Here is a 19,051-nt window from a genome sequence, read left to right as displayed (position 1 = left end):
CTTTTATGTGAACATACATTTATAGTGGACTAATGAATAATGTTAAAATTTTAAGTGCCTAAATTTGCTTTCTTTGTGAGAGACAGGTTTAAATTAAGATCCCATACAAATGTTTCTTCAATCAAGTATGAACTATTGACTATTTCAACTAGTATAAATCATACTGTTTATGCTTTGAATCAGCATAAAGAAGTGTGTCTCTGTTAATAACATACAAACAAAGCAGATCTTCTATGAAAGGCACTGAAAACAGTTTACTGAAGACATACTTTTAAAACAAAATTGAAGTTAATGTAAAATGAGCTTAACTCATTTTTTTTTTTTCAGTAAGTTGGTCACTTTATTTTTTTTTTTGGTGTTTTTATTGTTTTTATTTTTTATTTTTTTTTGTAATTAATTTATTTTTTATTGGAGGCAAATTATTTTACAATATTATATTGGTTGGTTTTGCCATACATTGACATGAATTCGCCCCGGGTTTACATAAGTTCCCCCTCATGAACCCCCCTCCCACCTCCCTCCTTCCTTTATCCTCCCTCTGGGTCATCCCCGCATGCCAGCCCCTAGCATCCTAACTCATTTTTTATAGCCAAATGCTTGCTAGGTGATTGCAGACACAGAGAAAACAGATATGATCTAATTATTCAACCCCAAAGTATTACATAAGGCAAAAAACACTTTAGCAATATAATCCACAAGGAAGAACAGTTCTGAGTAATTGTGCAACAAATAGCATGACCTATCAACATTCATAAAATAGAAATTACAACAAGAGGATAACTAGAAATACACTATTAGTGGAGGCAATAATTCACCTCTTTCAGTTAGCGGTAGATTGAATAGACAGAATAATAAGAATATATCAGTCTTAATGTAGATTTGATTAATTTCTTTAAAATTCTATACCATAAAAATATATACCTGCTTTTCAGAAACCTGCAGAACATTAACAAAAACTGACCATACGTTAGGCCGCAAAGAAAGTCTCAAATTCTGAAAAGTATAAGTGATATAGACGGTATTCTCTGATTGTGATGCAATAAAAGTGTAAATCACATAAAGTCAGAATACTTAGAAACACCTTTCATTGGGCAAAAGAAGTTCTCTAACTTTTGACTGAAAGAGGGAATATAAAATGAAGCCATAGAATAGTTAGAAAACAGGATGTTTAATGCATTGCATTTCAGAACTTTTAGCTTATGTAGCTAAAGCAAAACTGAATGGAAAAGCCAGTTCTTTGGATGTTTATATCAACAAATAAGGAAATAGAGTGAAAAAATGAATAATACTAGAAATGTAAAATAGAGAACAGATGAAGTTAAAAATGATCATAAAAACTGATTCTGTGGGGGAAAAAAAGCACTATCTAATCTCATATAAAATAATGATAAAGGAGTTATAACAGAGAAAATTTAAAGAAATCATAGGAAACTTCTTTGATCACCATGCAAATATATTTGAAAATATGGGTAAAATGCATACATTTTGAGGAAAAGATATTTCTAAAATTGGTACACAAGAGGAGGAAGTCTTAACATTATTTTCTTGAGAAAGCTTCCAAGAAGATGCCCTACCTCTTTTTCAAAGAAAGCAACATTCTGAGGTGGTTCAGAGGAATGTTCAGTTCAGTTCAGTTCAGTCGCTCAGTCATGTCCAACTCTCCGCGACCCCATGAATCACAGCACGCCAGGCCTCCCTGTCCATCACCAACTCCTGGAGTTCACTCAAACTCATGTCCACAGAGTCGATGATGCCATCCAGCCATCTCATTCTCCGTCGTCCCCTTCTCCTCCCGCCCCCAACCTTTCCCAGCATCAGAGTCTTTTCCAGTGAGTCAACTCGTCACATGAGGTGGCCAAAGTATTGCAGTTTCAGCTTTAGCATCAGTCCTTCCAATGAACACCCAGGACTGATCTCCTTTAGAATGGACTGGTTGGATCTCCTTGCAGTCCAAGGGACTCTCAAGAGTCTTCTCCAGCACCACAGTTCAAAAGCATCAATTCTTCGACGATCAGCTTTCTTTCTAAACCTTTAAATAGCAAAAACTTCCAATGCTATCTGAAAAGATGGAAAAGATTCAAATGCTTTTCTGAAGCATTATTGATCATGTATCAGTCAGTCATATCTGACTCTTTGTGACCCCATGAACTGTAACCCACCAGGCTCCTATCCATGGGGTTTTTCAGGCAAGAATACTGAACTGGGTTGCCATTTCCTTTTCTAGGGAATCTTACTGACCCAGGGATTGAACCCACATCTCTTGAATCTCTTGCATTGTCAGGCAGATTCTTTATCGCTGAGTCACCTGGGAAGCCCTATGTCATTGGTGCTTAAGCTTGATAGAAGATTTCACGCCCACCCCCAAAAGTTATAGACCAAGCTCACTTTTATATCCAAGCGAAATTGTTCAATAAAATACTAGGAAGCAGAACCTCAAAATAATATATTTTATGCATTACTAAGTGGCAATTTTTCTAGAACTGTGAGGAAAATAACATAATAAAAATACCAAATTAGAAACTCTTATTAATAAATTTGTTATATTAATTGATGTAGGGAAAAACACCATATTTCATCTTTATAAATTCCAAAAAAACATACAGTACAGCTCTACAACTATTCTTGACAAAAGATACCCAATAAGAAAGTAATAGATATTTTTCTTAAGAATAAAATGTATCTTTTATTAGTCCAAAAACGTCATCATGATTCATCTCAGAGTCATTTCTACTAGCATCCAAAACAGGACATTATTGTTTACTGTTATTGTTGTTATTTAAGTTGTTGTTTAATGCATTTAACAAAAGAAAGGAGAAACACAAAATATTGGAAAGGAGGAGATCAAATGACTGTTTCCATATGGTATCATTTTATACCTGAAAAGTCCAAGAGAATCATCTGAAAAAACACCAAAAAAATGTATCATGGTGGAAAATTAATATATAGAGATTAGTACATTTTGTTAACAAGAGTGTGTGTGAACTATTGCTGAATATACTATTGTTTTAGAGGCGTAAAACACCAACCACTTTTTACTGCTCCCAAGTCCTTAGGTCAGCTGAGCTGGATTTGGTCAAGCTCTCCCATGTGTGTGGGGTCAGCTGTAGGTCAACTGTAAGGCAGCTTGGCTGATCTTAGAGGGACAACTGATCTCTCATCTTCTAGTGGACCAATCTCAGCAGGTTCATATGGTAGAGGAAGGAGTGCCAAGACATAGAAACACAAACTGCTTGCAGCCCAAGCTTGCAGCTGGCACAGAGTATTTTATTGATCAAAACAAGTTACAAGGCCAGTCCAAATTCAAGGGGAGGAAGAATAAGCCATAGTTTTTTATGGACCAATCTGAAAAATCATATTGTAAAGAGCACGCAGACAAGAATAAAGGATTTTGGCAGTTTTTGCAATCTAGCACAAAAACAGCTAATGAGAAGATACAATGAAGGGAAAGAGTTACAGAAGCAAGAAAGCTGTGATATGTGAACCTATTTTTATTAGAAACAGAAAAATATGTTTACATGTGTACACATATGCACATGTATATATATATATATATATATGAAGGGTGATGAAGTGCATATATTTTACTTTTTTAGGGAGTCAGATTGTACATTAAAACGTATAATTTCATGAGTTTATATATACACCTGTATAACCATTACCCCAGTCAAAATTCAGGACACTTTCTTCATCTCAAAGAAGATTTCTATTCCCTCATCTAGTCAATCCCTGGTAGAACCACTATCTTAATTTGGATCACTACAGATTAATTTTGCCTCAAACAGTAGAAATGTTCCAAATATCCATCTTTTGCTTTAATTTTTAATGTAATACTCTGATAACATAAACTAATTTTATAAAAGAAATTAGCTTCAGAAAGCAGTTAAATATTCAGAATAATTTTATATAGAAAATTTCACTATCTTCTCTGTGCATAATTGAGATAAATATACATTTTGTGTTTATTTTAATCCGTGTAAGTGCTAACATAAATCATTAAATAATGATTAGTGATTGTTTCATTCTTTTATACTTTAGTTCCCCATTTAAAAGTGGTGTGTCAATGGCAAGTCGGCTTTGTAAGGCTGCAATGTTAAGTCGATTTAATCTGCTTGCCAAAGAAGCTAAAAAAGACGATATACTTGAAGCTCGTACATATCATGCAGCTAAGGTAAGTCTTTAAAAGAATGAAATTGATCATTGAAATAAAAATTTAAAGACAGTAGTACTGTGGTAATTTGATGATGATACATAGCAAAATGATGGTTAAATAATTCCTGATATTGCCACGTAGTGGTAAAATTAGTTTTTAAATGGATATGTTGGAAATTGGATATGTGAATAAGTTTTACCACTTTTAGTAGCTCCCTCAGTATGGTATGTACCAACCTTGGCAATATTGCTAAAATCCTGCTGGTCATACCCAGAGAAACAAAAAGGTAATAAAATCTCTTTTGTGTATGATATTAATTATGTTAACTATAGTATTTCAGTATTCTAAAATAATGCCTTACTGTGTTCATATAAATTACTTTGCTTATCTTCCTAAGTTGTGAAACACCTTTGAGTTTGTGATTTGGGCTTAAGTGATATATAGAGAGCCTTTTATATCTTTAAAAATACACTTTTTTAGTATTACAAACATAATGCATATTTGAGTAGAGAACTTGGAAATCTTTCTTAAATGCAGATGGGAAATATAGCTTGTGATCCTACCTACTATTGAAGTATAATACTCCTAATCTTATAAGCATGTTATTTCATTTTCTTGTCATGTATTTATATTTTTTGTGTATGTGTGCATGTGTGTACTAAGTCACTTCGGTCGTGGCCAACTCTTTGTGACCTCATGGACTATAACCCACAGGCTCTGCTGTTCATGGGATTTCCCAGGCAAGAATACTGGAGTGGGCTGCCATTTCCTTCTCCAGGCAATCTTCCCAACCCAGGGATTGAAGTCACATCTTCTGCTTGGCAGGCAGATTCTTTACCACTGAGCCACCTGGGAAGCCCTATGCTCATACTTGTTGTGCTTTTTAGAACTCTTTTTATTCAGCATACTATGAACTGAGCCGTGTCATAATATGAAATATCCATGTTTTCAAGTTATGAAATACATAGTTTTTGATAACCTAATTTCCTTTTCAGTAACAATATAGTATTGTATGAAAGTCTTAATTTCATCAGTATCTTAATGCTCAAACCTGTAAAGCAATGATTATTAATTGTAGGTAGTTTGTATATACACACATTTTTAAGTATAAAAGCTTACCCTAGACAGTTTCTGATTTTGGCTGCATAAAGAGGTTTCAAGTCATCTCTGTAAAAAAAACAGAGATTATCTCTGTGATAAAATTGGACAACTTAGTCGAAAGATAAAAACCCTTTTCACAACTCTGGAAATTGACTAAAGGCAGAAAATACATTGGAAATTATATATTCTGGTAAAACTTAGAACTCAGGGAAAGGAAAGCAGGAATTTGTGAAACCTTTGCCCAAAGGTGTTCCTGTTTACTCTCCTTTCTCTCTGCTAGTTTGAATGGGAAGAACTATAGTTTTATGAGATTGAAAATGCCACCAAAAGTAGTAGTTTTTCTGGACTTGATTTTGAGCAAGAGGGTGAGCATTTGTCATTTTTTCAACTAAATGTGCCAAACCTGTAGGGAGAAGAATGGCACAAATCAATAACTGATGCAAGGTTGCAGTCCTGGTTGGAGCAGGTGGTATACAAAAGAGTAACTTAACAGGTAGATATTGGAAATGAAAGAGCCATGGAAGAGTTGAAAGAAATTCTCTATATATCCTTGGTTGACCAGGAAATTACACTTAGGTGCAAGTGAGACTCAAGAGAACCCAGTAAAGAGTTAAAAGTGTGAAATAGAACTGCCTGCAACATTAAATACACTGTACCATCCGTCCCTCCCCAAATTAATTGATCAGAAGAAGGTAGAAGTCTTATAAGTTTAAGGTGTTGAGTGTAATGCCTGCTGAAATCATTTGCTTATTACTCAACTTTGCAGTTTATCACAATAAACTATGGAAAATTCTGAAAGAGATGGGAATACCAGACCACCTGACCTGCCTTTTGAGAAACGTGTATGCAGGTCAGGAAGCAGCATTTAGAACTGGACGTGGAACTACAGACTTGTTCCAAATAGGAAAAGGAGTACGTCTAGGCTGTATATTGTCACCCTGCTTATTTAACTTATATGCAGAGTACATCAGGAGAAATGCTGGGCTGGAAGAAGCACAAGCTGGAATCAAGATTGCCGGGAGAAATATCAATAACCTCAGATATGCAGATGACACCACCCTTATGGCAGAAAGTGAAGAAGAACTAAAAAGCCTCTTGATGAAAGTGAAAGAGGAGGGTGAAAAAGTTGGCTTAAAGCTCAACATTCAGAAATCAAAGATCATGGCATCTGGTCCCATCACTTCACGGGAAATAGATGGGGAAACAGTGGAAACAGTGGCTGACTTTATTTTTGGGGGCTCCAAAATCACTGAGGATGCTGATTGCAGCCATGAAATTAAAAGACACTTACTCCTTGAAAGTTATGACCAACCTAGACAGCATATTAAAAAGCAGAGACATTACTTTGCCAACAAAGGTCCGTCTTGTCAAGGTTATGGTTTGTCCAGTGGTCACGTATGGATGTGAGAGTTGGACTGTGAAGAAAGCTGATCGCCGAAGAATTGATGCTTTTGAACTGTGGTGCTGGAGAAGACTCTTGAGAGTCCCTTGGACTGCAAGGAGATCCAGCCAGTCCATTCTAAAGGAGATCAGTCCTGGGTGTTCACTGGAAGGACTGATGCTAAAGCTGAAACTCCAATACTTTGGCCACCTCATGCGACGAGTTGACTCACTGGAAAAGACTCTGATGCTGGGAGGGATTGGGGGCAGGAGGAGAAGGGGACGACAGAGGATGAGATGGCTGGATGGCATCACCGACTTGATGCATATGAGTTTGAGTGAACTCCGGGAGTTGGTGATGGACAGGGAGGCCTGGCGTGCTGCAGTGCACGGGGTCGCAAGGAGTCGGACACGACTGAGCGACTGAACTGAAGCTTTGCAGATAAAGGGTAACTACTAGGAAACCAGGCTAAAACATAAACTGGAAAGAGACAGTACACATCATAGGTGAAAACAGCTTACAATTTCAACATTCAGAAAACAAAAACAAAACCTTGTAGAAAAACAGAATCCAGAGTTACTATATTATCCAAGAAGTCTCTTTCACCCCAAAATTATGTGGTATGTAAAAACAGGAAAGTAAAATAAAATCTATACTTAGGAAGAGTAACATTCAAAAGAAACTTGTTCTGAGAGGATTCAAATTTTGAATACAGCAAAGTCTTCAGAGCAACTGTTATAAATATGTTCAAGTTAGTAAAGGAAAGTGTAACAATGTTTCAGTAAACAGGTAATCTCACTAGAGAAATAGAAACTCAAAAAACAGAAAAGGCAAAAGTCAAAAAACTCAAAACTCAGGGGAAAAAACCCAGATGAATATTCTAGGACTGAAACAATAAATAATAAGTGAAATGAATAATTCTCTAGATGGACTCAACAGTACATGTGAGATTGCAGAAAAAGATCAATGGGCTTTGAAGATAAAATAATTTTAAAGGACAGATGAAGCAAATAAAAGAAAATTTGACAGACCTTCAGAGATTTGGGGAACAATATTAAGTGTACCAACTTATGTTTACTAGAAATTCTAGAGAGAAAGAAAAGGATCAACAAAATATTTGAAGAAATTACTGAAAAAATTCCCACATTTGATGAAAAACATTAGCAGACCCAAGATGCTCAAAAAATCCCAAGAAAGGAAAAAAAAATAAGATTCACATCTAGATACATCATAGGCAAGCTGATTAAGACCAAGACAAAGAGAAAATCTTGAATTTCTGTGTATTTCCAGGATTATGTCAGTATCAATCTGAAGTAAACTATGGTAAGAAAAAGAAGCATATTGTAATTCCTGAACTAGTCATGAAAACAATAACTTGAAAGCTATTGCTAAAATATCAGCAGAGGAGTTAAAATGCTGTCCTAAAAAATGCATTTTTAAAAAGACTAGAAGGCAGTAAAGCAGCAAAGAAATAAAAGACACAGGATTTGGAAAATAAGTAGCGAAATGGCAGACATAAAACCACTTATCAATAATTATTAAAACATTAAATTTACAACAAGAGGCACAGGGTGAAAAGGTCAGCAGATACATAGAGAATGTTCTAAAACCTAGCCAGGAGATGAAATTGAAAAAGCTGGAAGAACGCTTTTATCAGATGATGGGTGAAACCTGGAAGTTAAGCAATGGTCATAAACTTGGGGGTGATGAAGATTTGAAGCTTGATAGTGACAGGCATCTTTTGAAACATCAAACAGAGAAGCAGCAAAGAGACGGAACTTGCCTAAGCCTGTAACCAAAGTTTCACCACCCGCTGAGCAGCCCACAAAGAAGGAGGTTCATTACTTAATATCTGTTCACTGAGCTGTATCCACGTACAGTAGGGATATTGTTCTTTGGGCGGAAGTGGTATATTGAGGGAATCCAGATGGTGTCTTCATTAAGAATCACTTCAGCTTCATTAAGAATCACTTTTCTTGTTAAATACTAGCATTCGGAGCCAAACTTACAAGGAATCTAGGAAGATAAATGATAGTACATTTAGTAAATAGTTCTTTTTAAGGAAGTAATTTAATTATGTAGAAACAAAAAATGCAGTATTTACTAACGGAGACATTCCTTTGGGCAGCTAAGATACAATGAAGTCACACATTTTGTTGTTGAGTCATTCAGTTGTGTCTAACTCTTTCTGACCCCATGGACTGCAGCATGCCAGGTTCCTCTGTCCTCCACTATCTCCCAGAGTTTGCTCAAACTCGTGTTCATTGAGACAGTGATGCCTTCCAACCATCTTTTCTTCTGCTGCCCCCTTCTCCTTTTCCCTTCAGTCTTTCCCAGCATCAAGATTTTTTCCAGTGAATCGGCTCTTTACATCAGATGGCCAAAGTATTGGAGCTTAGCTGAGTAGCTAACGTTATTAACATGAATATATCATTGTCCTCTGTGCCCCTTTTAGGGAATGAGTTAGCAACCATTCACTCTGGAGCGATGTCCAGGTTTATTATCCCTTCTTTTCTTTCAAATCTTTAATCCCTAAGAAGACTGATTTGGAGCTGGTTTAGGGCTTCCCTGGTGGCTCAGAGGTTAAAGCATCTGCCTGCAATGTGGGAGACCTGGGTTCGATCCCTGGGTCGGGAAGATCCCCTGGAGAAGGAAATGGCAACCCACTCCAGTATTCTTGCCTGGAGAATCCCATGGACGGAGGAGCCTGGTGGGCTACAGTCCACGGGGTCGCAGAGAGTCGGACACGACTGAGTGACTTCACTCACTCACTCACTCAAAATCTCAAGAATGATTTTGGTTTGTTTCTAAGGCAAACCACTCGACATCACAGTAATCCAAGTCTATACCGCAACCACTAATGCCAAAGAAGCTGAAATTGAATGGTTCTATGAAGACCTACAAGACCTTCTAGAACTAACACTAAGAAAATATGTCCTTTTCATCATAGGGGATGAGAATGCAAAAGTAGGAACTCAGGAGATTCCTGGATTGACAGACATGTTTGGCCTTAAAGTACAGAATGAAGCAGGGCAAACTCTAACAGAGTTTTGCCAAGAGAACGCACTGGTCATAGAAAACACCCTCTTCCAATAACACAAGAGATGACTACACATGTGGTCAATACTGAAATCAGATATTCTTTGGAGCCAAAGATGGAGAGAAGCTCCATACAGTCAGCAAAAACAGGACTTAGAACTGACTGTGGCTCAGGTCATGAGCTCCTTATTGCAAAATTCAGACTCAAATTGAAAAATGTAGGGAAAAACCACTCAGTCTTTAGGTATGACTAACTCAAATACCTTATGATCATACAGTAGAAGTGACGGATTCAAGGGATTAAATCTGATAGAATGCCTAAAGAACTTTAGATGGATGTTCATAACATTGTACAGGAGGCAGTGACCAAAACCATCCCAAAGGAAAGAACTGCAAGAAAGCAAAGTTATCTGAGAAGGCTTAACAGACAGCTGAGGAAAGAAGACGAGCGAAAGGCAAGGGAGAAAGGGAACAATATACCCAGCTGAGTGCAGAGTTCCAGAGAATAGCAAGGAGAGATAAGAAAGATTTCTTCAGTGAACAATGCAAAAAAAATAGAGGAAAACAATAGAATTTAAAAGACTAGAGATCTCTTCAAGAAAATTTTAGAGATACTACGGGAACATTTCATGCAAGGATGGACACAATAAAGGACAGAAACGGGAAAGACCTAACAGAAGCAGAAGAGATTAAGAAGAGGTGGGAAAAATACACAGAAGAACTGTACAAAAAGGTCTTAATGACCCAGATAACCATGATGATGTGGTCACTCTCTGAGGGCCAGACATTCTAGTGTGTGAATTCAGGGGCGTCGTAGGAAGCATTATGATGAACAAAGCTAGTGTAGGTGATGGAATTCCAGCCGAACTATTTCAAATCCTAAAATATGATGTTAAAGAAAAAGTAAAAGAATTCCAGAAAAGCATCCACTTCTGCTTCATTGATTACACTAAAACCTTTGACCGGGTGGATCACAACAAACTGTGGAAAATTCTTAAAGAGATGGCAATACCAGACCATCTTACCTGCCTCCTGAGAAACCTGTTTGCAGGTCAAGAAACAACAGTTAGAACTGGACATGAAACAATATGTTGGTTCAAAATTGGGGAAGAAGTCAAGGCTGTATATTACCACCCTGCTTATTTAACTGATATGCAGAATACATCATGAAAAATGCCGGGCTGGATGACTTACTAGCTGGAATTAAGATTGCTGAGAGATAACTGCATATCAACAACCTCAGATATGCAGGTGATACCAGTCTAATGGCAGAAAGTGAAAAGGAACTAAAGGGTTTCCTGATGTGGATGAAAGAGGAGAATAAAAAAGCTGGCTTAAAACTCAGCATTCAAAAAACTAAGATCATGGCATCCGGTCCCATCACTTCATGGCAAATAGATGGGGAAACAATGGAAAAAGTGACAGGCTTTATTTTCTTGGGCTCCCAAACCACTGCAGATGGTGATTGCAGCCATGAAATTAAAAGACACTTGCTCCTTGGAAGAAAGGACAAACCTATACAGCATATTACAAAGCATAGACTTCATTTTGCTGACAAAGTTCTATATAGTCAAAGCTGTGGTTTTTCCAGTAGTCATGTATGGATGTGAGAGTTGGACCATAAATAAGGCTGAGCACTGAAGATTTGACGCTTTTAAACTGTGGTGTTAGAGAAGACTCTTGAGTCTCTTGGTTTGCACAGAAATCAAACCAGTCAGTCCTGAAGGAAATCAGGCATGAATATTCATTAGAAAGACTGATGCTGAGGCTAAAGCTCCATTCCCTTGGCCACCTGATGTGAAGAACTAACTCACTGGAAAAGACCCTGATGCTGGGAAAGATGGAGGGCAGGAGGAAAAGGGGGTGCCAGAGGATGAGATTGTTGAATGGCATCACAGACTTGATGGACATGAATTTGAGCAAGCTCCATGAGATATTGAAGGACAGAGAAGTCTGGCAGTGCTGCAGTTCATGGGGTCACAAAGAGCTGGACACGATTTAGGCACTGAACAACAACAAAATGCCCTAGAAAAGACAGAGATTGTCATATTGGGCAAAATGCAAAATCCAGCTATATGGTCTCTGCAAGAGACACGTTACATTCAAAAATACAAATAGATTGAAAATAAAGGATGAAAAAAAGACATACCATGCAAACAACAGCAATATGTTTATATTGTCAAACACACATCAAGATGAGAAATAATACGAGAAACAAAGAGTAACATTTTAGTGGTAAAAATACACTATTGTTGTTTCAAATGTTGTAAATATACAACAAGTAAGTATTGCTGTGTAGTGTAACATGGAACCTCAAGATGTATAAGCAAAACCTGTTAGCATTTAAAGGTTAAATGGACAGTTCTACACTTATAGTTGGAGATTTTAATTAATATTCTTAATGAGTAATTGATAGTACAACTAGAGAGAAAATCAGTAAGAATATAGAAGGCTTGAATGATACTGCAGTCCATCCAAACCAAATGCTATTTTCTGCACAACAGGAGAATATACCTTCTTTTCAAATACACATGGAGTATTCTCCTCTACAGACCATGTAGGCCATAAAGCAAGTCACAATAAGTTTAAAAGTGTTGAAATCATAAAACGTATGCTATAACTACGGTACAATTAAATTAGAAATCAACAAGGATAAAAATTAAAATTTAGAGAATATAAGAAGTGTTTAGAAATACATAGCCTTAAGTGCTTATATTAGAAAGGAAGAGAACCATAAAAATCAGTTATTTAAGCTTCCACCTAAAGAAGTTAGAAGAAGAGTGTATTTTTTTTTTTAAAAAAGAAGAATGCTTGCTTTGGCAGCACATATTATACTAAAATTGAAATGATACAGAGAAGACTAACATGCATGGCCCCTGTGCAAGGATGACACACAAATTCATGAAGTGTTAAGTATTTTAAAAAGAGATGAAATAATATCGGATAGGTTGGAAATTAGGTAAAAACAAAACAGGAAAACAAACAGAAAAATCAATGAACTCAAAAGTTGGTTCATTGAGAAAAATCAGCACAGTTGATAATCCTTTAGACTGAGAAATAAGAGCACAAATAATAAATCTTGAAGGAAAGAAGGGTCTTCACTGAAGAGCCCAAAGAGCTAAAAAAATTGTAAGGAAATATTACAAACAACTTTTGTCAACAAATTAGACAAGTGAGATGAAATGGGCACATTCCTAGAAAGACAAATGACAAAACTTGACTAAGAGAACATCTAAATTGAACTAATATAAAGATATTCAATTATTTATTAAAATTCTTTAAAGAAAAGTGCAAGTGCAGTTATGGATTCACTTGTGAATTTTATCAAATGTAAAAGCAAAGATTAGCACAAATCATACCAAAAATATTTAACAAAGTAAAGGAGCAGCAAGTGCTTCCCAACTCATTTTATAAGGCAATTTTAAAAACCCTGATACCAGAAGTGGGCAGAAACATCATAAGAAGTGAAAACTATAAATCAGAATCTCTTAGGAACATAAATGTAAAAATTCATAAGATATTGACAAACCAAATCCAGCAACATACAGAAAGGATTATATACAAGGGAGGTTTATTCCAGAAATGCAAGGGTGATTTAACACCAGAAAATCATTTGATATTTTATGTGAATATTTTTAAGTTAAAAACCTGTTTATCTCAATAGATGTACATAATGCATTTGACAAAATTTAACACCTATTCACAGTAGAAACACTGAACAAATAAGAAAGAGAACTTCCTCTACCAGATAAAAGGCATCAGTGAAAGTCTGCAGTTTACATGACAATGCTGAAGGCTGAGTACTCTCCCTTTGCCCCAAGAGTGCTCTCACCACTTCTAGTCACCATTGATCTGTAGGTTCTAGCCAATGCAGTAAGGCAAGAGAAAGAAAGAAAAGGCATCCAAACTGGAAAGGAAGTAGAAAAACTGTCCTTATTCCTAAATGATCTTGTATGTAAAATATCCTATGGAATCTCCAAAAACAAACAGCTATATCATGTGTGAATTTAGCACACAGTAAAAGGACAACATAGAAGAATAAATTGTATTTCTATATGTTAAGAATGAACACTCTAAACTGGAAAAAATAGTTTTATCCATAAGAGTGTACAAAAAAAATAAGGACTAAATTTAACAAAAGAACTGTAAGACCTGTACATGAAAAATAATGAAACATTACTAAGAGAAACTTGTTAAGACCTAAATAAATGGAGAAATGGACCATTTTATAGACTGGAAAACTCTATTTTTAGAATGTCAGTTCTCTCCTAAATAATCTGTTGATTCAAGGCACGCTCTTATCAAAATCTCAGTAAGCTTTTGTATAGAAGTTGACAAGCTGATTATAGAATTGGTATATAAAGCCAGAGGACATAGAAGAACCAAAACAAATTTTAAAAAGGAAGCAAAAGGGTAGAGTTACCCTACCTCGTTTCTATAATTTAACCTAAAGCCACGGTAATCAAGAAAATGTATTGATGTAGCAATAGGCATAAAGATCAATAAACAGAGTAAGAGACCAGAGATAAACCCAAACACTTACAATCAATAGACTTTGTGCAAAGGTGTCAAGGGAATTTAGTGGGAGAGAGTACAGTCTTTTCAACAAATGGTAATAGAACAGTTGGGTATTTGAGAACAAATTAACCTAGACTTACATCAGTTATACAGAAAACCTCAAAATAGATCATTTAACTAAGAGAGCTAAAAACTATACAACTTGCAAAGAAAATGTGGGAAAATATTTTATTTTCTTGGGCTCCAAAATTAACTTAAAAATCACTTCCTCCATGGAAGGCAAGCTATGACAAACCTAGACAGTGTGTTAGAAAGCAGAGATGTCACTTTACCAACAGAGGTCCATATAGTCAAAGCTCTGGTTTATACATGTACAAACCATGTACAAACTACATGGACATGTAGTAGTCATGTACAGCTGGGAGAGTTGGACCATAAAGAAGGCAAGGCATTGAAGAATTGATGCTTTTGAATTGTGGTGCTGGAGAAGACTTTTGAAAGTCCCTTGGAGAGCAAGATCAAAATAGTCAATCCTAAAGGAAATCAACCCTGAATAGTCATTAGATGGGCTGATGCTGAAGCTCCAATACTTTGGCCACCTGATGTGAAGAGCCGACTCATTGGAAAAGACTCTGATGCTGGGAAAGATTCAAAGCAAAAGGAGAAGGGAGCGGCAGAGGATGAAATGGTTAGATGGCATCACTGACTCGATGGACATCAGTTTTGGCAAACTTCAGAAGATAGTGAAGGACAGAGGAGCCTGGCTTGCTGCTGTCCATGGGGTCGCAGTCGGACACAACTTAGCAACTGAACAGCAACAACAACAAAATTTGTCTTCCTGCATTAGGCAAATTTTTCTTAGATGTGGCATCAAACATGTAATCCATAAAAGAAGAAATTGATGGAGTCCAGAATTTAAAACTTGCATTTCAAAAGTCATCATTAAGAAAATGAAAATACAAGCCACAGAATGGAAGGAAATACTTCAAATCATACATTTGACAAAGGTTTTGGATCTAGAATAAAGAACTCTTACAAATCATTAAATGGAAAAACCACTCAACTTTTCCAGGTGGTAAAGAATGTATGTGAATGGCTAATACACATATAAAGGTGCTCATCCTGATTAGTCATTAGAGAAATGCAAAATCAAACCACAGTGAGATACCACTTCACACCTACTAAAATCCAAAAGTCTGGATGTGTACTGCTTGTTGTTGTGGAGAAACTAGAAGCCTCTTTCACTGCTGATGGGAATGTAAACTGTTTTAAAATACTTCGGAAAACAGTTTAGCAGTTTGTTTTGTATACTTAGCATGTGATCTAGCACTCCTACTGATATTTATAGGAGAAGCAAAAACTTAAATCCACCAAAGACTGGTACATAAATGTTTACAGTATCATTATTTATAGTAGCCAAGCCCTGGAAACAACGCAAATGTTCATCAGCTGGTGACTGCATAAGTAATGTGATATATCTATTTGATGGAATACCAAATAGGAATAAAGAACAAACTGATACATCAGACAACAGGAATTAATCTGAAAACGATATGCTAATTTAAAGAAACCTGACACAGAAGAATACATGCTGTGTTAATCACTTTCTATGAAATTTCTACGAAAAGCAAAATTCTGGAGACAGAAAGTAGATTCATGATTGCCTGAGACTGTGGCTTAGAAGTACAGATTGACTGTATATGAGCACAGTAGAATTTTTTGCATGTAATGAAATTATTTTAAAACTGGACTGTGATGGTTGCACACCTATATCAATTTCATTAAAATACCCACATCAAACTGAACACTTACCATTGGGTGAATTTACCAGTGGGTGAATTTATGGTATACAAATTATACCTAAATAAAGCTGGTTTTTCTTTTTTAAAGTTTATCAGTATGTTTATTTATTTAAAAAGTGAAAGGAAATAAGCCAAAATATTAATTCTAGTTATCTATAGTTTGGGAACTATAAGAGGTTTTTTTTTAACTTCTTTGTATATTCTTTTTCAAGTTTTCTGTAATGAGTATCATTATTCTTCTAATTACAAATATTAAAAAAGAAGGAAAATTATCTCTTAGGAGTGTTGAGAAGGAGAATTTTTAGTTTCAGAAACAATACTGAAGGAAATGGAAATTCAGAAAGATTTTTCATAATGTTTATAATGTCAAACTAAAAGAAAGATGATTAAGGCTAATTAATTACTTTTCATAAGCCAAATTCTGCCTATATTCTATAATTTACTATTTTTTCTTTCTGTAGCGTATGTCTGGATCCTATCAAGAAGCTAAAACTTTGTTGAAATCCTACTTACAGCAACATGGCTATGGCTCCTGGATTGTGAAGTCTCCCTGTATAGAGCAATTTAGTATGTGAATTAAGCAATCCTTTGTCATATTAAAAATCTTTTTTTCTGCGCTTCGACTACTAAAAAATATTTTTAATATTGGTGGTTTTCAGCTTTCAAAATCAGTCTTGCTATAGCAGTGTTCAGAGATTGCTGAAAATTCGTAAATATTTATGTCAGTTTACGTTGAAATATTAGGGTTTTGAACTTTTTTTTTTAAATAATTACCTGCTTCATTATGTAACTATTTTGTATTTTTTATAAACATTACAAAGCCATTACCATTTTGTAATTTAAAAGAAAATTGCTTTTAATTTTTGTACTTTAAAGTTACTTGTTCAGCAAAGATATTCACTGTGTCCTGGTGCTTCACAATTTTTTTTAATTAAAAATTGAAATCCAAGAATACAAATAATAATTCTTACTCATTTGTTGATTAAAGCAACAGACATTTGAATGTCTAATATTTGCCAATAATCATAGTAAAAAATAGTAATTAAAACATCATTTCTCATGTCATAGAAGTTTACGAATTCAAATTGAACATAAAAATTCAGAGAAATGTTAATAATGTTAGGGAATACTTTGATGAATTATTCTGATTAGTAAAGGATTATTATAAATGTTTTAAGATTACCTATTTTCAGGTCTTCTGTAAGATACATTCAAATGTTATTCTTTATAATTTAGATTAGTAAGAATTTCTAATAATAGGTCAATAAAATATTGTTTAGCTTTATATTTGTATTTGTTTATACAGCTAGATGAAAAGAGAAAGTTTAGTTACTCTTGGTTAGGATATGTATCTTTAGTGAAATTGAGTTTGTTCTCTTAAAATCTATTCCTTAGATTAAATCACAGATGGATTAAACATTGACTCTCAAGACTTTGTTCCTCTTAGCTTGGATCTTTATTAAACTACTAGGTCTCACTCCAACTCTAGCCCAGATGAACTATTATGATTTCTGATAAGATTAATGTAGGGTCTTTGTTTTTTTGTTGTTGTTATTTTTTTTAGTTTTGGGGTTTGTTTTTTGTCTGTTCTAAAAGTATAGTAGAGCTTAGTTGATGAACATTGAAGTCATCCTGGATGAAAAGACATACATGTCTTTCAGTAGACTAGATTCTATATTTATTTTTAGATTGAATCATGTAAAATTGCCGTTTTGGGAGAGAGGGTAGGTAAAAAACGATCATATATGAGCAATTTCATATCAGTATACATATACTATTATTAATAATAAGTTTAATTTCCATCAAATAGATGATATTTAATGTTTATTTTTCTGAATTCGTATTTCCTTGTTAAGTCTTTTCCTTTTCTTGTCTGGGTTGATTCCTTCCACAGCTAATTTACAGCATTTATTTCTGTTACTTTAACCTCTCTTTGATAGTAAATTTCCTGTGAATATACAGCATGTTTCATCTTTTCTTGGCTCTTCACATTTGTGGATATTTTGCTTTTGTCTAAATTAGGAAAAGCACAAAATGGTTAACATTTGCCTAAATAGTGAAAGGTCATGTTAGACAATTTATTTCCTCAAGAAAAATTTTTAATTTTAAGGGTTAGATAAAACATATACCTAGCTATTTTACAGACCGGATCCAGTAAGAACCACTAATTTCTTCAACAAGTGGTCACTAAGTGTCTCTATACATTCAGTTCAGTCGCTCAGTCGTGTCCGACTCCTTGCGACCCTATGAATCACAGCACACCAGGCCTTCCTGTCCATCACCAACTCCCGGAGTTCACTCAAACTCATGTCCATCAAGTCGGTGATGCCATCCATCCATCTCATTCTCTGTCTTCCCCGTCTCCTCCCGCCCCCAATCCCTCCCAGCATCAGAGTCTTTTCCAGTGAGTCAACTTGTCGCATGAGGTGGCCATCTACTTAATTTATATATGGTATTTTGAAGTGGAGAAAGATTGTATCTCAAGAGGGATAAGCTAGATAAAGAATAAAGGAGATGACATTTAGTAGAAGGCAGTCATTTAGCAGAAAGAGTAGGATTCAGATGTGAAACCCAACATTGGCTATTATGACTCTGATAGTTGTAAATTATTTAATCTTTTGTAGCTCAGGTTTTTATCTTTGCAAGGGTGAAACTGGTTCTAGTGGTTGTTATTCTTTGTTCAGAGATGGCAGCTTGATAGAAAGGGCTTCAGGGTTCATCAAAAGTGGAAATGCTTATTGTTTTTTCTCTGTAATATGTATTGGGTTGTACAAAATGTTTTGCTTGAAGAAAAGCAAACTTCTAACATAAATCATAAGTAACATTTAGTTTATAAGCATTCTGAGCACAGTATTTAACTTATAAGCACAATAAAATATTTGTGGCAAATATTTGTCAAAGATTTTTATTAAAAAGTTGATAATTATGAAATACATTTATGCAGCAAGATCAGGGTTAAGCTATTTTTCAATACAGAAAGAAAATTTTCTGCAAATTTCATTTTAAATGTTCTGTTGGGAAAAGCAAAGCTAGACTTCTAAACCTCCACTTCTAAAGTTA

General features: G+C 35.3%; 1 protein-coding gene and 1 pseudogene across 2 annotated transcripts in view; both read left to right on the top strand.

Annotated features, from left to right (window-relative positions):
• Positions 1–16,566, top strand: part of ADAD1 (adenosine deaminase domain containing 1) — a 47,492-nt gene extending 30,926 nt beyond the window's left edge. For both annotated transcript variants that reach the window (XM_088827831.1, XM_055405592.2), the window contains exons 10-11: positions 4,036–4,168; positions 16,453–16,566. In XM_088827831.1, the coding sequence (XP_088683957.1) occupies positions 4,036–4,168; positions 16,453–16,566 (247 nt within the window). The remainder of the gene's footprint in view (positions 1–4,035; positions 4,169–16,452) is intronic.
• On the top strand, positions 12,479–12,592 carry LOC129542943 (U6 spliceosomal RNA; annotated as a pseudogene).
• Positions 16,567–19,051: the final 2,485 nt, after the last annotated feature.

The sequence above is a fragment of the Moschus berezovskii genome, chromosome 19 (assembly GCF_049115385.1).
Source record: "Moschus berezovskii isolate FMDL1 chromosome 19, NW_MosBer_1.0, whole genome shotgun sequence".
Classification (NCBI taxonomy): Eukaryota; Metazoa; Chordata; class Mammalia; order Artiodactyla; family Moschidae; genus Moschus; species Moschus berezovskii.
Note: the sequence above shows the minus strand (reverse complement) of the source record. Positions and strands in the feature narration are given on the sequence as shown.